Source organism: Centroberyx gerrardi, chromosome 4 (assembly GCF_048128805.1).
Source record: "Centroberyx gerrardi isolate f3 chromosome 4, fCenGer3.hap1.cur.20231027, whole genome shotgun sequence".
Taxonomy (NCBI): Eukaryota; Metazoa; Chordata; class Actinopteri; order Beryciformes; family Berycidae; genus Centroberyx; species Centroberyx gerrardi.
In genome coordinates, this window is record NC_136000.1 from 12,769,100 (window position 1) to 12,787,895 (window position 18,796).

The window sequence follows — 18,796 nt, forward strand, 5'->3', positions numbered from 1 at the left end:
CATATTCTCTACTATGTGAGTGAATTCATGGAGACAACACAAGCCTGCACCTGGTTCAAAGTTGTGCAAGGTAAGGACAGAAATGTGGAGAAACTTGAGAAACCCATTTGTGTTCTACCTCAGTATAACCACTGCTAGAGAAAATAAGACACATTTCGCAGTGAGATCTATAGCATACATGAATATGAAGGAAACTGTAAGATTTCTTTTGGAAATGATGGAAAAGTATCATCCAGTCTTGGGGTTAAACTGCCAGTTTTCCCACCTGGGACGTTTTCTAAGGAGACATGGTTCACCAGGGAACTGCTTGGTGTTTACGCCATACCAGTTTAATTGAATGTGCTTCTATACAGAACAGCTTTGAGGAAAATAAATGAGACACCACTTTGTATTGCCTCTAAAATTTAAGATCAAGGTAAATGTATTGTACACTTTGTCTAATCCCTCCCATTTTCTGCACTGCAATACTGTCCCACTGCAAACTGCTCAGGTCTATTCACTGTATAGATATTCAATGGTGATTACTTCTGTGTCTTTTAGGGAAACCCTTGTGCAGCACTGGAGGCTCCCTGAGAAGATGGCATTTTGGAGGAGAAATACTTACATTGGTAAGAAACATTTTTCCTGGAGTCTGTTTGTATCTAAACCCATAGAGGAAAATGACAATATACTGGTTTGGTTTGTAGGATAACCGCCTTGTTTTTGAAACTTAGAGCTGTTTGCATTGAGGAAAACAGCTAAAATTCAGAGACAGACTTTATTTAAGCATCTTCCTTTCTCCTTGTCTTGTCCTGGTGCAGTGCACTGGTTGAGGGAGATAACATGAAACAGTATAGCCTCCCTCTCTCTCTCTCTCTCTCTCTCTCTCTCTCTCTCTCTCTCTCTCTCTCTGTGATGTGTGTATGTGGTCTGTGTTTCTGGTGTGTTGGCGTGTGTGTGGTGCATCTGCCTCAGACAAACTGAGTCTACTTTGTGCCTCTTGTATCTTTGAGATTCTAACTGACTGACATCTGAACCAGAATAGCCTTTTTTCATTTTTCGTGGATTCTGCAAGTGGGTTTGAACTGCTCAACAATTTTCTTGAACTTTCCTCTTGAGGACTAACTGAGGGAATGAAGGTTGAACCTGCAGGTACTACACTTATTGTGTTCTCATCCTTTTGGGAAGTTAGATGACTTGTACTGAAACCGATCATCTAAATGTGTATCAGCTGTACTGATATTAGACTTAGGAATATAGCGGCTTTGTCCTGAAACATTTGTAAATCATCCCACTGTAATGAAGCTGTTCGGATACATACTCAAGAGTCTGCTGAAGTTATGATGATGAGGAGTTAGTCTATGGAAAATGAGAATAACATTGTGTTGTTTTGCAAAAACAGCATTGCATTTAAGATCCACATCTTCTAATTAAATGGGTAAAACAGACCAAAGCCTTTGAAGAGCAAAAGGCCTTGTCAATAATTAATTTTCACAGCAACTGATAGCATGAGGAGGTCAGTCTGTTGTGTGAGGAGGTCTATCCTGTTGCAGCTCTGAGTGCCGTCCCTCTCTGGGCGAACATGCATAATTCAACAATGATTTACCTCCTTTGAAAACAATATATCTAGCTGTGTGTTCCTTGAGTTTTCGCTCTGTGTTGAAAGTCATCATGGTTTGATGAAGTTGACTGGTATTCATTATGTTAGTTTGTGTTTGGAGTGTTAAAAAGGATTGAGCATGATAATGAACCTTAATTTATAACCTTGCTGTATGGGCTGTGAGGCAAAAAATCCAAAGTTGTCATTACACATGAAGGCTTCATTTCTATTTCAAGAGAGCAAGTGCAGACAGCTGCCACATGCCACACACACTCCTACAGCTGTAGATTTCCAAAGATGTCATTTGGAGCTTTCACTTCCCTTCAGAACAGGGGGGTTAAACCGGAGTACATCAACAATATTGATATGGCATGGTGGGTTCATTCTTATCTTTGCAAAGACCAAAAACTAAAGCTCACCCACCATACCATATCCATGCTATGATGTTTGATATGATATAATGCTGCTGTAAGAAAGAAAAGAACGGGAACAGCAGAGAAATGGCTGTGGATGTTAGCTAGAAAAAAAGTAAAAAAGAGAAATAGATTTTAATGTTGCTTCTATGAAGCAGCTGGACCATGCTGGTTAAATTGTGAGACAGCAAGATGGAGCTGGCTGGTAGTGACATAAAAATCTGCGGTGTAGATGTGATGTATTAATGATTGCCAAGTGATAAATGCTTTAAAAGTTTTAATGTTATGTATTTCCATTGAAGATAAGCAAATCATCTATGGAATCACTAAAGTCTGGATGAATATGTTTTTTTGATTTGATAAATTTGAGCTATATAACGTTGTTTATTGCATGTCATCTTGTCCTTTGATTATGTCCGTGTGTCCACTGCATGCAGAGGAGGAACGCCATGTGAAAGCCAACGCTCAGGACTACAATGACAAGTTCTCATATGCTGTAAGTAGACCTCGATATTACATCAGGTTTACACTGGCTACAATGTTAGGCTGTACTTGTTTCTTTATGGTGTTAATGCTATTAATGCCACTCCCCAGGACAATCACATCAAAACCTCAAAGTACAACATCTTCACCTTTCTGCCCATCAATCTGTTTGAGCAGTTCCAGAGAGTTGCGAATGCTTACTTCTTAGTGCTGTTGATACTGCAGGTAGGGGCAGCTGCGGCTGAGGGGGCAAATCTGCTTTCACACACAGTTTTCATGATTGTGGTTTTCAGGCAGATCAGATGAAATCGAGTCTGTTAACTTGGACTGTTTCTTTTTACACAGTTAATTCCAGCAATCTCCTCTCTGTCCTGGTTCACGACCATTGTGCCTTTGGTGTTGGTGCTGGTGATCACTGCTGTCAAAGACGCCACAGATGACTATGTGAGTTGATCTATTCAGTTTTAACAACTCTTTTGAATGCTTTCATTTAATGTACTTTCACACCTCCCATGGTAAAACTGTTATTCATGTCCTTTGTAATTTCAGTTCCGTCATAAGAGTGACCAGCAAGTCAACAATCGCCAGTCTCAGGTTCTCATCAAGGGAAGGTAAGTCATTTTTTATGATCACTTTCCTCATTCTTTCACATTGAGACACTTCATAGAATCGATGAAAACCAATGCACATACAAATGGTTACCTCTATATTGTGTTCAAGTGTCATTATTTGGATTAATTATGAGATTTTGCTGTGTTTTTTCCCCAAGTTTGCAGAATGAGAAATGGATGAATGTGCGTGTGGGGGATATCATCAAACTGGAGAACAATCAGTTTGTCGCTGTGAGTAAACTGTGTTATATTGTATTCACCAGACATCTGTACATCATTGATGCTTTGCTGCTGTTAAAATGTTAAAGGGAATGCCTCTATGTCTCTTCTATGCCCAGAGATTGTCTTTTGTCTCTTATAGCTAGAAATAAGAGAGAAAAAACAGTTGCAGACAGTTAAGAATTATGGGTTTGTTTGGGGAGATTCAGAGGCGTTTGAGTTCTCCTGCAGGATCAGTGGTGCAGAGATTGATTTATTGCCTTTACTCACCACTAAGTCTTCCATGTTGGTCCCACAGGCAGACATCCTTCTTCTCTCCAGCAGTGAGCCCTATGGACTGTGCTATATTGAGACTGCAGAGCTGGATGGGTAAGACTCCTTCACTGCTGCATTGGTTATGTTAAGTAAAAACTGTGAGGAAATCCAAACTGCAGTAGACTGTAAGGGACAGTATCATTTGTATAAGGGAATAAACTGTAACATTACAAACTGTAAGAACGATGAGACAAATTCTTATAGCCAATCATTTTCGCAGTAATGTGAAGTGAATGTGAGTTTTCTCGACAAAAACTGGAGACCACATTTCTATTTTTATATTTTTATCTCATCACAGAGGCCAAAGCCATATAATGGTGTGTTTCCTGTTTTTTCCCCACACAGAGAGACAAATCTGAAGGTTCGTCAGGCCTTGACAGTGACCTCAGATTTGGGAGATATTACAAAACTGACTGACTTTGACGGTGAGGTGATGTTTGATGTATTTTGTGTATTAACCTTTTGTTTAACAAATCATGTATTGACTCTGCTGTATGTGGGGTATGTTGGCCTGATACCTGATTTGACAGATGTTGATTGAAAGTGAATTCTTATAGTATACAGTCAGTAGAACCAAAGTGTCTTTTGTGTTTTTTTTTTAACTTTTTTTAACAAATGTATCTGGATATTAACATGGAAAGGGTCTCCATGGTTAATGCTGCCTAACATTTGAATTATTCTTAAAGCTATGATCTTGCCAAAACATTTGTCAGAATAGTTATTTGTGGAAATAAAGTGTATGCTGATGTTGTGTGTTTGCAAAATGTCTCTGTCTGAATTCTCTTTTTCTTGCGATGCCCTCCTGCTGTAACGACTGATCCTGTGTGACTCTGTGCCCACTCTGTTCCTCAGGAGAAGTCATTTGTGAGCCACCAAACAACAAGCTGGATAAATTTACAGGAACTCTATACTGGAGAGACAATAAGTTCCCTCTGGATAATGACAAAATGCTGCTGCGAGGCTGTGTGCTCAGAAACACAGAGTGGTGCTTTGGAATGGTCGTCTTCGCTGGTATGATTTAGCATTTTACTGTTTTATTTGTAGCAGAGGTTACAACATTTACTTTGTCTACAACCACAAGCCAAAGTGGTACAATCTTTTTTCTCTGACCAGCTCATGTGCAAACGTTTCCCAGTGTTAACTTCCTCCTAACACACTGATAGTTGTTTTCGCACTTCACTAAGGGTTGCAAACCAAACTGATGCAGAATTGCGGAAGGACTACCTTTAAAAGGACCAGTATTGACAAACTCATGAACACTTTGGTTTTGTGGGTAAGATGTTTGTCATTTTTACATGGAAATTTGCACACTGTACGTAATTTATTAGGAAATGCTTTACATCCCGGCATGCCAGCAGAAACGTTAGTTTCTAAACCTAAACATTATACAGTTATAAAGTGTTGGAAAGATGGAAGAAAACATAACATTCCTCTTATTCCAACAAAGATAAACTGATATAACACTGTGCTGTATGTGACACATCTTTCAAAATGAACTTTAAAATGCAGATTTTGTCTTGCAGATCTTCGCCTTTCTTATTTGCATGGGAGTTGTTCTGGCCATTGGAAACGTCATCTGGGAGAGCTGGATTGGCAGAAACTTCCAGGTGTATTTGCCTTGGGATGAGTTTCTGAGCAGCGCTGTGTTCTCCGGCTTCCTCACCTTCTGGTCCTACATCATCATCCTCAACACCGTCGTGCCCATCTCTCTTTATGTCAGGTGAGGACAAAATCATTACATCAACTGAAGAGTTACTTCCAAAATTCTATGTATGGAAAAAAATGTAATCAGCTGGAGTTCAACATGCAATAGCTCTAAAATGTAGAGGATCCAGTCTGCAAAGTGCTGTCATTTTGTCTGCCAAGGACTAAAATTGCCTGCTATCATGTAAAAAGTACCATAATGTAAAATGACCTTGAGTCTGAGAAAGGTGCTCTTAAATCAAATTTATTATTATTATTATTATTATTGTTATTTGCAATTAATTTTGGAAAGAAACCCTTCAGTTTTACAAATGATTCCTTTTCTAGAGGACATATCTATCTATCTATCTATCTATCTATCTATCTATCTATCTATCTATCTATCTATCTATCTATCCTGGTTCTGCATCTGTGGATTTGGTCTCCGTTAGATAGTGTTGACAAATTTAGAGGTGAATGTTCCCCCCAGTGTGGAGGTCCTGCGTCTGGGCCACAGTTACTTCATTAACTGGGACAGGAAGATGTACTTCAGTCAGAAGGACACGCCGGCCGAGGCTCGCACCACCACCCTCAACGAGGAGCTGGGACAGGTGGAGTTCATCTTCTCCGACAAGACCGGCACCCTCACCCAGAACATCATGGTCTTCAACAAGTGCTCCATTAACGGCAAGACTTACGGTATGGAGGAGTGGGTTTTTAATTTTTAAAAGTCATCTCTGAGAAGTGGTGATATATTGGGTTAGACCGAAATATTGTAGGGCCGATATTGACCTGTATAGAGGTTCCTCCCTGATCACAGCTACTTAAAAATAGTCTGTAAAATCTGCAATGAAATTTCCACACACATGTTATTTATTTGTTTAATTATTCATAATGTTTTTGTGAATTATTTCTACATTTAAAGGCAGTAATGTATCCCAGGGTTTTCACCTTACCTTAAAGAGCTGCCGACCCACCTAAAGCAATTTGTACTGTATTCGTTTCCGTGGAAAGTTTTAGTGTCCTGTGATATAAATGCTGTTTCAGAAGTATTTCCATCCTGTCATAAATAAAATTCTCGGGGAAACACTAAATCCTTGTCATTTTTTGGCATGAAGCTGGTCAAATTCAAGGTATTAGGATATCAGTACAAAAGATCAGTATGAGTATTGGCCTTGAAAAACCCATAATAGTCCAGTATTTTAATAATGAAGCACAGCGAGGAAGCCAAGTCTCTGTAATCTACTGAGAGAAGAAATATAACACATTGCTTATTTACTCTTTCTTCTCTTAGGCGATGTTTACGATGAATTTGACCAGAAAGTGGAAATTACAGAGGTACGACGAACGGAAAAGCCAACATAAGTTTGATATATGTGTTACACTCTTATACAAAAATAGTAATAATGCAATAACCATGTGTCCCCCCAGAGAACAGCCTGCGTGGATTTTTCCTTCAACCCACTGTGTGACAGGAGGTTTAAGTTTTATGATGGCAGCCTGGTGGAAGCCATTAAACTGGAGGATCCTTCTGTTCAGGAGTTCTTCAGACTGCTGGCCTTGTGCCACACCGTCATGCCGGAGGAGAAGAGTGAAGGTAAACTACGTTAGATAATGCATCGCTGTTTGAGTGACATACCTAAACAGCAGTAGGGTGACGTATCCAACATCAGTAACATAAAATAAATAAAAAAATAAATAATATGTACTGTGACTAGTGACTAAAGAGATTCTGACTCATGTTTCTGTTCACTCTGAAGGAGATCTGGTGTACCAGGCCCAGTCGCCCGACGAGGGAGCGCTGGTCACCGCGGCGCGCAACTTTGGGTTTGTCTTCCGGGCCCGGACCCCAGAGACCATCACGCTGTGTGAGATGGGACAGGCGGTCACCTACCAGCTCCTGGCCATACTGGACTTCAACAACGTGCGCAAGAGAATGAGTGTCATTGGTTAGATCTTCACTTGTAAAAGCAACGCTCCCATTAGTTCACAAGTAGCTTCACACCATGTTCCATGCACTTTATAATTAAGAAAATGACAATTAACAGCAATTCTGTGGCACTAATATAATCATTGTTAATCTGATTTCCTATGTAAAGGTATTAAGAATACTTGTAATAATTAGTAATAGCTCTCTTTTTATTTTGAAAGTAACATAATGTGAAGAGTCACCATGTACATTATGCTGCTGTTTGCCATCTGTAATATCTGTATTTGTTGTACTGCACCAGCACCAGTTGTATGCTAACAGGATTCACCTTTGATCAATAGCGGTCAACCCAGTCACTGTGACCAGAAAGCCTAATGCCTTTTTAAAGTCTATTAAAAGTAATGTTGTGTTGCTTTACTGTGTTTTGTTCCACAGTGAGAAACCCACAGGGCCAGATTAAACTGTACTCCAAAGGAGCTGACACCATTATTTTTGACCGCCTGGACCCATCCAGCGAAGACCTGATGTACACTACCTCAGAGCATCTCAATGTAAGGCTTTTTTATTAGAAAACAGTACACAATGACATTAAATTACTGTGTTTTGTGTGTTGTTTAGCTGCATTTTTACTCGTATCAAAATTACTAGATAAAATGACTGAGCACATCAATGTGTTTACATTTCATTGGTGATTTTTGCAGCAATTTGTGCTGAGTGGATCAGTTGTGACTGGTATTGTGTTGATGATTCTGTCAAAATGTTAGAAATCACTTGATTGAGATTGTGTTGGTGTGGAAAAAATACAATTGAAGCAGTGAATGTCCTGCACTCTGCCACACTAGAAAATGTCTAGTATTATTATTCAAAGTGCTAGATGGTTTCAGTGGTTGGATCATCACACTTGTCACAAAAATCATAATGCCTCGCTTTGCTATACACCATAAATACAATAATAGATGTTTCTCAATAATTTTTCCTGCAGGAATTTGCTGGAGAAGGTCTTCGAACATTAGCTCTGGCCTACAAAGATCTCGATGCAGATTATTTTGATGTATGGATGAAGAAGCTTCTGTTCGCCAGCACTGTAATTGAGAACCGCGAGGACCAGCTGGCTGCTCTCTATGAGGAGATAGAGCAGGGATTGACGGTAAGATCGACTGCATGTTTACGACTCTGAAGGGATCAAACTTATTTAGCCTCTGTTGACTGACTGCTGTCCTGGTTGAAGCTTCTAGGTGCCACAGCAATAGAGGACAAACTCCAGGAAGGAGTTCCTGAGACTATCGCCTGTCTAAGTCTAGCTGACATCAAGATCTGGGTCCTCACAGGAGACAAACTAGGTAACTATGATCCACCTGAATCATCCTCCTGAACAGACCAAGTGACATTTCAGTAATCACTTCTACCTCTCGTTGAAAAGCTACTGAGTTGTGAACTGTGGATTTAATTGCAGAGACAGCCATGAACATCGGCTACTCCTGTAACATGCTGCGAGACGACATGAACGAGGTGTTTGTTATCTCTGGACAGACTCTGCTGGAGGTGCAGCAGCAGCTCAGGTGAGACACTATGTATTCCTAATCTAATTCTGTCTTTCCCTTTCCCCTCTCCTCACACAAGAGACTGATATTCTCCCAACAACTAACAACAGTCCCAGAGGAAATCTACCATGTCACCATGTTAACTGGCCCCTCTGGTGATTCATGGAAATTCATGTTGTCGCAACTCACAACAATACAGTGACAATAAATAGTATTTTATCTTCTGAGGGAGGGAATTCTGCCATTCAGTACATGTGAGCAGTAGCGTCTCTACTGAAAAAATACTATTTAAGCAGTGAATGTCATGTAATTAAATACATTTGAGCAGAATGATGTTTACCTCTACAGTGTGTTTACTGGTGTTACCTCTCTCCTCAGGAGTGCCAAGGAGCAGATCCTCGGCCTGAGTCGAGTTAGCAGTGCAGGAGACGTTGAGAAGACAGATATGTCTGCAGATGACTCTGTGTTTGAAGAAACCATTATTGCAGAGTATGCCTTAATCATCAATGGACACAGTTTGGTAAGGTGCTCCGCTGTGTGTTACATTACATAAATATATCTTTTGTTGAATAGTGATTTGAACCTCTGTGTTGCTTGTTTTTATGCCATGCTTGTTTTTATTCCAGCACTGCTGCCTGCGGGTTTTACTGCGTTTGTTAAATGGTGGTTTTGCCGCTGTGTGCAGGCTACAATATGCCGAGTCTGGCATCTCTGTACCTGCTGCTGACTCTGCTGAGCCTGTAATGAGCAGAGAGCTGCTGTGCTGCTGGGAGCCCCCAGCTCTATTAGAGACTTTCATTAACATCCACTTCCTCACAGGAGAGCTGCTCCCTCTCTGCACCTACAGCAGACGGTGTGATGCATGCAGCTTGGCAGAAATGTTACAGTGAGCTCTGCTAGATGTTTTCTCTGCAGGGAGGCTGACACTATAGGATGGTAATGATAAGTTAACAGGTGTGATGTATGCATCCCCCCCGCAGGCTCACGCTCTGGAGCCGCAGCTGGAGCGCGTCCTGCTGGACTTGGCCTGCTTGTGTAAAACGGTCATCTGCTGCCGGGTCACCCCGCTGCAGAAGGCCCAGGTGGTGGAGCTGGTGAAGAGGCACAAGAGAGCCGTCACCCTGGCTATAGGAGATGGAGCCAACGATGTCAGCATGATCAAGAGTGAGTCACAGGATTGATCTGTATTACTCACAGACCTCACAGTATGACTCATTCCTGTGGGGGAAGAGCAGAGTGGTGTGTAGTGAGTAGGGTGACTCCACTTTAACTGGGCGACCCGCGTTCAAGCCCCTGTGTCGGCAAGCGGACACCCTGCTGATGTGTCCTTGAGCAAGACACTGAATCCGTGACGACGAAAGCCTTGTCCTGAAATGTTGCTGGTCAATAAACGTCACAGAGTTGAGAGGAGAGTGTGTGCGACTATCTTTGTCTTTCTGAAATTAATATTCTGTCATAGTCAGCACCTTGGAAGAGCTGTGCGTTGTTTTTTTATTTTGCTGAATCCCTGCCAGCTCCAGGGCCGCTCTTCTGTAGCTGAGCTGGATAAGCAATAAGACAATTTCCCCTGGGGAGATTAATAGAGTATCAAATTATTATGGTAAATCATTCAACACCAACAGCTTCCAATTTGGAGATTAAATCCACTGTAAGCGACGTAATATTTTCAAACAATTTAAAGTATTCCACAGTCAGGGCTGTTAATTACCGAGACCTGTGATCCATAGTGTATTTCTTCCTCAGGTGCGCACATCGGTGTGGGCATCAGCGGGCAGGAGGGGATGCAGGCGGTGCTGGCATCAGACTACTCCTTTGCTCAGTTTCGCTACCTGCAGCGGCTCTTGCTGGTTCACGGACGCTGGTCTTACTTCCGCATGTGTAATTTCCTGTGCTACTTCTTCTACAAGAACTTTGCCTTCACCTTGGTACACTTTTGGTTTGGTTTCTTCTGTGGTTTCTCAGCTCAGGTGAGAAAACAGTAATATATTTAGTAATAACAAAGAGACCTGTATGTGTTTGAGGGTTTCTCCTCTTTGTGGTAAACTAACACTGATACTGTCTTCTTTCCCCAGACTGTGTATGACCAGTGGTTCATTACGCTCTTCAACATAGTCTATACATCTTTGCCAGTCCTGGCGATGGGTCTTTTTGATCAGGTAAGCCTGATACTGATTAATATGTGACGATAATAAAATACTGACTTATATAGTCGATATCAATATCGATAGTAAATGATTTAAATCATTTCAAGATAGTTTTCATTTTTACATTGGACTAAAGTCCATTTATTTTTTCAGCAGTCTCCAATGGCAACCTCCCGAGCCATCTTATACTTTCCTATTTGTTTTTCTTTTCAAGATACTGTCAAGTCATACAGGTGAATATCTTATTACTGTAGATCTCCTTTGCTGTGTCATCAGGTACCTAAACTTCTAAGTCTAGGTACTACACTGAATTTACCTATATTCATGTGTGACTAGATCCCTAACCTAATGGATCCATATCAGTATACAACAATATTGTACATTGTTGCTGTACCATACTACCATCCAGCACTCCCCTTGCTAAACCTCAATACTTTACCCTGTCCCTACTATTAAATAGCAAATTTCTTCATACATCTCTCTTTTCTACAGGACGTCAACGACCAGAACAGCCTGCGCTACCCCAGCCTGTACAAACCTGGCCAGCAAAACCTTCTCTTCAACAAGCGTCAGTTTTTCCTGTGTGCCCTGCAGGGGATGGGCACCTCGTTCCTGCTCTTCTTTATTCCCTATGGAGCCTTCTCCCTCATTGTGAAAGAAGATGGCTCACACTTTTCCGACCAGCAAGCATTCGCTGTCACCGTAGCAACATCCTTGGTCATTGTTGTAAGCCTTCAGGTAAGAGTATCAACAGAAAATAGACTAAAAAGACTCCAGTTAACTAAACACTGGGATTTTGTGCATATAGTTCATTCATACTATCAATATGTTTGTGTTTGTGATTCATGTATTCCTCCATAGATTGGACTTGACACACATTACTGGACAGCTGTCAATCACTTCTTCATATGGGGGAGCCTGGCAATGTACTTTACCATATTATTTGCAATGCAAAGTGATGGCATATTTGGCATCTTTCCGAGTAATTTCCCATTCATTGGTAAGTTTGGCTCAATGTGATACATATGAGGAAATGGATGTGAGAAAATTGAGTACAAATAGATTTTAAAATAATTTTCACTGTGTTTCCTCAGGCACCGCCCGTAACTGTCTAACAGAGAAGAGTGTGTGGTTGGTCATTCTGCTCACCACGGTGGTGTGTGTCATGCCTGGGCTGGCAGTCTGCTTTCTGAGAGCAGACCTCTTCCCAACTCTGACAGACAAGGTACAACAGCACTGATGCATACTGTATATATACAGCGTAGATGTAAGAGTTGAACGCTTCATGAACATTCCTCCCGTGGCTGTATTTATTTCCACAGGTTCGCCATCTACAGCAGGACAGGAAGAGGCAAGGCCCTCAGGAGCAGAACCTGAGGCGAGTACGGAGGACCAGCTCCCGCCGCTCTGCCTACGCCTTCTCCCACCAGCAGGGCTACGGAGAGCTGATCACCTCCGGCAAAAACATGAGGATCACCACGGTCTCCTCTGCTCCCTCCTCTGGAAGGGTCCCACACAGCTCCACCTGGATAGACAATATGTTGAAGAGGAAGAGCGAAGTTGCCTGCATCTCTAACCAAAGCACCGGAGCCGCAGAGAGCAGCAGCAGCAGAACGATACAGACTCCAAAGAAAAAGCACACAGACTGAGGCGAGCTTGGCCTCAATCTGCAGAGTATACAGGGTGCCATACCCACGGATCCCAAAGACCAAGCACAGAAATCTACATGAGTGTCCTTACTTTGGGCCGGTTTTCGCTCAAACTCAACACAGGAATACCTCATTTTTTCTTAGCTTTACAGTCTATGGCTTAAAGCGGCAGGACAGATTTTTACCAGTGTGAATCATGTGGATTCTGGGCAATTTCAAAAAAACACTGCAGGCTTTTATCTGAGGTTTTGGCCCTGATTCATGAAGCTGATGTGCATTGTTGGAGGCCATTCAGAACATGGTCAGTTGGAGGAGCCATTTCCAAAAAGGCAGCCTCCTGAAAACAGATAATGGACAGCCTTTACTGTTTATAATGCAAATATAATCAAACATTATGTAGATTTTCACCATAGAATCTGTTTTTAATAAATTCAGTATTATTTTGCTCTCATTAGGACTATTTCAACTCTGGTGTGGAAGTTTGAAAATTGGATAAAAAGTAGTCACAAAAATATAATATATTTATAAATATAAAATGCAATGCAAGACCAAGACCTAAATATATATTATATAGTATATTTCTAATAGCTGGGCTATAGGAGGAGCAACATTCAATTTAGAATAGTAGAATTTGCGGACTACAGGCTTGACAACAGCAGGCCTACTTGACGAAAATATTATGCATGAGTTGTGTAAGTTTAAATAAAATAAATTGTCATCCCTCTGCATCAATCATTTAAGTTTGATCCCTAAATGATTGGTGCATTTACTTGATATTACTTAAATGGCATGTCCTTTTCTGATTATTGAAGAATGGTTGGGCCAGTCCAGTACCTTGGGCAGATCCTTTAAACTGTCACAGTCAAACATGTTACTGTGTCACTCTTAAATAACAATGCAACATCAAGGAAGCCCTAAGTGCCACTACAAAGAGTTACATTGTTATTAGACCTCATTCCGTAAAGTTTATGCACTGAAACTCGTGTAATCCTGCATCCAAAGTGCTAAAATATTTATGTAAATACTGTAGTTACTTGAAGTAAAGCTGCTCAATGTGAAGATAAGCACAACTTAATTATTGGCTGCAAACTTTTATATATATATATATATATTGTATTGATTGTACATTTTGCCAGTATATATATGACATTAATCAAAATGGAACCTTTAATGTGAGGTTTGTAATGCGTAGAATAATTCCTGTGCATTCTTGTACATAAATTCTCTGTTGAGATTTGTTTTCCTTATGCTGTGCCTTGTATGGTTCCTGTTAAAGATAATTCCTCTTTTTTTAATATTAGATGGGTGAAACGGGAGTGTATGGTTTGGTTCTCTGATAACTAACACAAGTTTACCTAATATTAATGCTAAATGATTTTTGAGCCATGGGTAAAATCCTTTTATATAAATATAATCACATAGCACTTTGTGCTAAATGAGAATGATTTTCCTCTAATTTTAAACATTTTACAGTTATAGCTCCATTTATTTAGCATGAGCTGTGAATACATTTCGCAGATGTTTGGATGATTATTAACTGAGACCCAAACCATGCCTTCCACTTTAATCTTTCTCCACAATGAAGACCCATTTTAATATCATACAGAAAAGAACAGAAGGAATTATCTTTAAAAGCTAAAGTATTTAGACCATAAAAATTTCACAGGAGTCACGGCTGGTTAGAGGATGGAATTTTGCTTCATTTACATGTGCAGCTAGCACGGGGAGAAACTTCTGCCGCTCACACCGTCTCTAATGAGGTGAGAATTGATCCTGTGCAGAAGCTCAAGGCCGACATGGGTTCCTATAGTCAGGAGAGTCACTGATTTCCCAGCGGCTCGCACACCTTTAATAAAGCACAAGCCTGACAGAGTCTAACAAAGCTCTGTTTTGTTTTCTCTATAAAAACAACAACTTTGAAGTGATGCTGTTCAAACGATGACCACTTTTGTCATGTACATTTGTAAACACTGAAAATATTTTAGCATATGTTAGTGTTAAACTCCATGATTTTTTTGTTTGCCCTCGTTAACTACATAAATGTTGATACATAAAACTGGCAATAAGGAATGGATTTTTATACTGCTCAAATTAAACATGTGATTGTTGTTATTGTATTTGTCATCATTTTTTAACCAAGAAAATAAGTCAAGGTGAACAGTGAGATGAGTAAGCTATACAAAATCAGTTTATTACAGAAAACCCCAACATTCAGGATAAGAAAACAAAAATCTGTGTGAAAGTTTTTTTTTTTTACACAAAAAGCAAATTCCCTTTGTAAGAAATAATGCACTACTGTTGTCATTATTTGGCCCTTATACTCCAGTATAATCTTTACTATAAGCTCCAACTAAGGATCTGAAATTTAATGATAGTCGTATCAAAAGACAGTGATAACACATTTTACTCCTCAAGGAATATTGCGGCTCCTCCACCTGGCTTTGACACAAACAAACTTTGTTTTTCCATCGCCGCTCTGCGTGGATCAGGTTTGTAGTAAGCCTCCCTCACTGCCTGTAAGAAAGACTCGACCTTCTCACTGGGAACCATGGAGACAGCGCAGCCGCCCCAGCCTGCTCCCGTCAGCCGAGAGCCCACAGCCCCCGACCTCCTGCAGCCCAGGGAAACAGCAAATAGTGGTCTAGTCTAGTCTAGCTGTTGTTTTACTGCATAATGTGTCAGTACTCCTTGAAAAACCTCAGTGCACTTGTAGGGGAGAAGAGGGTAAGTTGAGCCTGTGCATGTGATGAGCCACCCCTTGTTTCTAGGCAACCATACACAAAATGAATCATGTGGTCTTAGATTTAGGACAAATAATTCCCCTGAATCAGTGATGGATATGAGCATGTGGAGAAAGTAGTAAGAGAGCCAGGTCAAAAAAATATGATGATATAAATATATGATCTTTGCCCTGTCAGGTGATTATTTCATGGTAAAAACGTCATGGTTCTTGTATCTAAATGGAAGTAGATGCATTTGAAGGTTTATATATTAGTTTATGGCTGTATGTGGTACAATTTGAGGTCATAAACGTATAACTGTGGGCCTGAGTTGCTGTTTGAAGCAGTTTTGTCAAAATGGTGGTTGTGGGGTAAAATGTGCCACTAGCCCTGGGGCAATTTGAGCCAGTGGCCCAGCTTGCCCCAATCTAATTACATGTACCTTTTATTTAAGTGTAACAGATATGTGCTCAAGTGATATTTTCTAAGATATCAGTATACCATGAGACTTACAACTTATCCCAACTATCCTGGGGTAGGTTGTTCCAAAAGAACCAACATGTTATAATGGGTCGCACTTCTAAAACTGTACTAGCTACAGAAAATGTTTTAATTTCCATGCATTCACAACAACCTTAAGTACATAGAGCAATTACTGTTTGAAATACATTCACATGTATTTTTAGTGGCACATGTAAAAAGTGGCAGATTTTACCCCAGTCTCCCCTACAGTATATGTGATTCTCTAAACTGTAATCATAAGTGAAGTGAGACTTTGCTGTACTCACAGACAAATGTCCACCAGTTGGTCCAGTTCAGGGCAGCTGCACTCATACAGGTCTCTGCAGCTTGCATGGCTCTGGTTCATCAAGTCTCCCAGTAGCTGTACGGACTCAGCCGGTTGAGAGTCACACACACTCTTAAACTGCAGCACCCGCGCAGCTTCACCGTAGACATGCTTGGCACGCTGGTGCAGCTTAAACTGCGTCACTGACAAAGAGAGGAGGTGCATGTGTTATATGTCAAATCTGTCTTTTATTCATTTGTATGGAGACACTGGTCCTGCCAGGCATTTGGCTTGGTACACAGCGCTGATGATAATTATATACTTCAGTTTTGAGATTAAAAATACACAAATGTTGCTAATTGCTGTTCCTTACCATGCTGAGTGTTGGCGCTCAGCAGATCGGTGCTGAACTGCTCTGAAGTGATGCCCAGCGCCTCGCAGATCTCATCTCGGCTGTACGGCTCAGGATGAAACACCTCGTCCACCAGAGCCCCCATCTCCTCCAGGGAGGCCTTCAGCTCCGTCTGGACCTGGACCAGCTTCAGCAACCTGCTCCACTCCAGACCCCGCGCCTTGGCCAGCATCTGAGCTCACACAGCCATGACATTGCTGACACACCTCCTGTACATTTTTACTATTTATATCTATTTATATCTATATTTAATCTCTATCTATTTAATCAGGATCATTGTCTATTATTAGGATTACTATTAGATGACCGTACCTTTGTGGCTATTCGACACTCCACCACTCGGATGTTGTAGTGAGAAGTGGCAGCTTTGTTCATCTCCACGCAGCAGTTTGAGATCACAAACACGGCCCCGTCCGGCAGCTTGACATCAGTCGCCCGCAGAGGCTGGAACTCTATCAGCTTTGCCTGACACAAGGTAGACAAATCAAAAAGGTCAGCATCAACGTGTAGCCAACAAACCACTATTCAAGTCACTATAAAGCAAGGACTTTGCAACAATCTAGACTTATATTGAAAGCTGTTTTCTTCTTCTCTTTGGATTCAGAAATCAACATAGTCAACATGTAAGGCTGGTTTGACTTGGTGTGATGAAAGAGATGCTATTCCAGTACATACAGTTCCTTTCTCTGCCAGAAACGAGATGGACTGATCCATGCCTCCCCCCTCTGTGCCGATGTAGCGCTCACATTTGGCACAGATCTCAGCCAGCGCCACCTGGAGGAATAAAGAGCATTATGGAAAGAGGACCAAAGAGCACAAGATAAAGCAAACTGCATTAATTTCAGGGTAGTCACAGTTATAGAGCATATTACCTTGGAGAGGGACTTGTGATTTGCCTCCATAGTTACGAGCCCGGCACAACAAACTAAGGCGCTTGAGCTAGACAGGCCGGAGCTTGGGGGAATGGTCCCATCAACAACACACGACATCCCAGACAAACGCGTGATCCCAAAGCTCTCCTGGTTATAAAAGTAATGTGGGACGAACAAAGGTTAATTCTGTGACCATAACAGCGAATTATTTGGACAAAGTATCATTTTACTGCTTTCTACACAGTATTGAAAACTAGATACTTTGTACATATTCTACTCTCGTGACACATCAATGAATCAGTTCAGCAAAAACTCACCTGAATGCCTTTAACCCCACAGAGAAAATAATAATGCCACTGTGGATTGGCTCGGTCGATGCCGATGTCCTCCGTACAAGACACGGTGAAATCCCTGCAAAGTGACAAACACAAATCACAGCTCAATACAGCATTCAGAAAAAAAAAGAATAACTAATGACATTACCATGCATTATAGGTCTGGGAATGAATGGCACAAGCAAATGTGAAAGCTCAACAATCATCATAAGTGTTCCAGTCTCACTTGTATTGAGGATGTGTGTTGGCCAGCTGGATCGTCCCTGAATCACTGACTGAGACAGCCGCGAGAATATTCTGTTCGATAGCCATTGGGAGCACAGAATAGCCACAGTAATCAATATGCTCTCCTGTCAATGAGATAATAAGAAGAGATACATGATAAAGGGAAAGTGCCAAGCCTAGATGTAACTGAAGTAATTTCCTCAAAAGTAGAGTTCAACCAATATGGGTTTTTGAAGGCCAGTACCAGAACTGATATTCCTGGACTGAAGCTGTCAATAATTTATGGCAATATTCAATTTCCTTAAATTTGAATATATCAATGCCAAAAAAATACAAGGATTCAGTATATCAGTCCAGCCCTACTCAAATCAGTATACAATATAAATGAAATTACCTATCAGATTCACCCTTCCAGGTGCACATGCATAGAAGAGAGGAGCTTCTCCATACTTTGTTTCAAATGTATTTTTCAAGTTTTGCAGCCTGTGGAAGAGTAAACACAATGACAGAATAAGTAATGACGTAAAGTGAGTTTCAATCAGAGAATATCTGCTGTTTTCTCCACCCCTCCGTATTCCTGACAATCAACACGTCATTGCTACTCACCTTTCTTTAGCACTAAGTGCGGTCTTTAACTTGGGTGGGTTTGTTGCCATTTCTACTTGTTTAAAATGACAATGAATGGCTTCTCGTAGTCAGATCCTGGACACGATCAGCTGACTGTCACAAGAGGATCCCGGATACTACAGTGCTGAACTAGGATCAGTTCTACAGCATGAGTCCAGATCAGTTTACTCTCCGCAGTAACAAAGAATCTGTCTCTGAAACAGCTGAGGCTACAGTGTCACAAATGCGGAAGAACCTGAACGAGTTCAGCA

General features: G+C 41.1%; 2 protein-coding genes across 2 annotated transcripts; one reads left to right on the plus strand and one right to left on the minus strand.

The window, feature by feature from the left end:
* Positions 1–577: 577 nt before the first annotated feature.
* atp8b4 (ATPase phospholipid transporting 8B4) lies at positions 578–12,567 on the plus strand. Its single transcript, XM_071896610.2, has 27 exons — positions 578–608; positions 2,430–2,488; positions 2,587–2,700; positions 2,821–2,919; positions 3,025–3,086; positions 3,245–3,317; positions 3,604–3,674; positions 3,966–4,045; positions 4,473–4,631; positions 4,805–4,893; positions 5,144–5,340; positions 5,794–6,002; positions 6,598–6,641; positions 6,735–6,900; positions 7,064–7,252; positions 7,669–7,784; positions 8,216–8,380; positions 8,462–8,573; positions 8,687–8,792; positions 9,153–9,294; positions 9,755–9,938; positions 10,518–10,741; positions 10,847–10,930; positions 11,411–11,656; positions 11,780–11,918; positions 12,013–12,143; positions 12,241–12,567. Exons 1-27 carry the CDS (start codon positions 578–580, stop codon positions 12,565–12,567), a joined length of 3,618 nt encoding a protein of 1,205 aa, XP_071752711.2.
* Positions 12,568–14,737: 2,170 nt separating this feature from the next.
* Positions 14,738–18,749, minus strand: galk2 (galactokinase 2). Its single transcript, XM_071896687.2, has 10 exons — positions 18,525–18,749; positions 18,313–18,401; positions 17,920–18,043; positions 17,676–17,769; positions 17,359–17,505; positions 17,162–17,260; positions 16,799–16,951; positions 16,448–16,658; positions 16,076–16,277; positions 14,738–15,178 (listed from the first exon to the last, which is right to left on the minus strand). The coding sequence occupies exons 1-10, from the start codon at positions 18,572–18,574 to the stop codon at positions 14,971–14,973; spliced, it is 1,377 nt and encodes a 458-aa protein (XP_071752788.2). The 5' UTR covers positions 18,575–18,749; the 3' UTR covers positions 14,738–14,970.
* Between the last annotated feature and the right edge of the window lie 47 nt (positions 18,750–18,796).

Coding starts and splice junctions, on each gene's coding strand:
- atp8b4 (XM_071896610.2), top strand. CDS start 578: ATGGCATTTTGGAGGAGAAATACTTACATTG. Junction 7,253..7,668: donor CAAGAGAATGAGTGTCATTG/GTTAGATCTTCA, acceptor TTTGTTCCACAG/TGAGAAACCCACAGGGCCAG. Junction 10,931..11,410: donor CGATGGGTCTTTTTGATCAG/GTAAGCCTGATA, acceptor TCTTTTCTACAG/GACGTCAACGACCAGAACAG.
- galk2 (XM_071896687.2), bottom strand. CDS start 18,574: ATGGCAACAAACCCACCCAAGTTAAAGACCGCACTTAGTGCTAAAGAA. Junction 18,044..18,312: donor TGGAAGGGTGAATCTGATAG/GTAATTTCATTT, acceptor TCTCATTGACAG/GAGAGCATATTGATTACTGT. Junction 17,506..17,675: donor GTGGGGTTAAAGGCATTCAG/GTGAGTTTTTGC, acceptor TTTTATAACCAG/GAGAGCTTTGGGATCACGCG.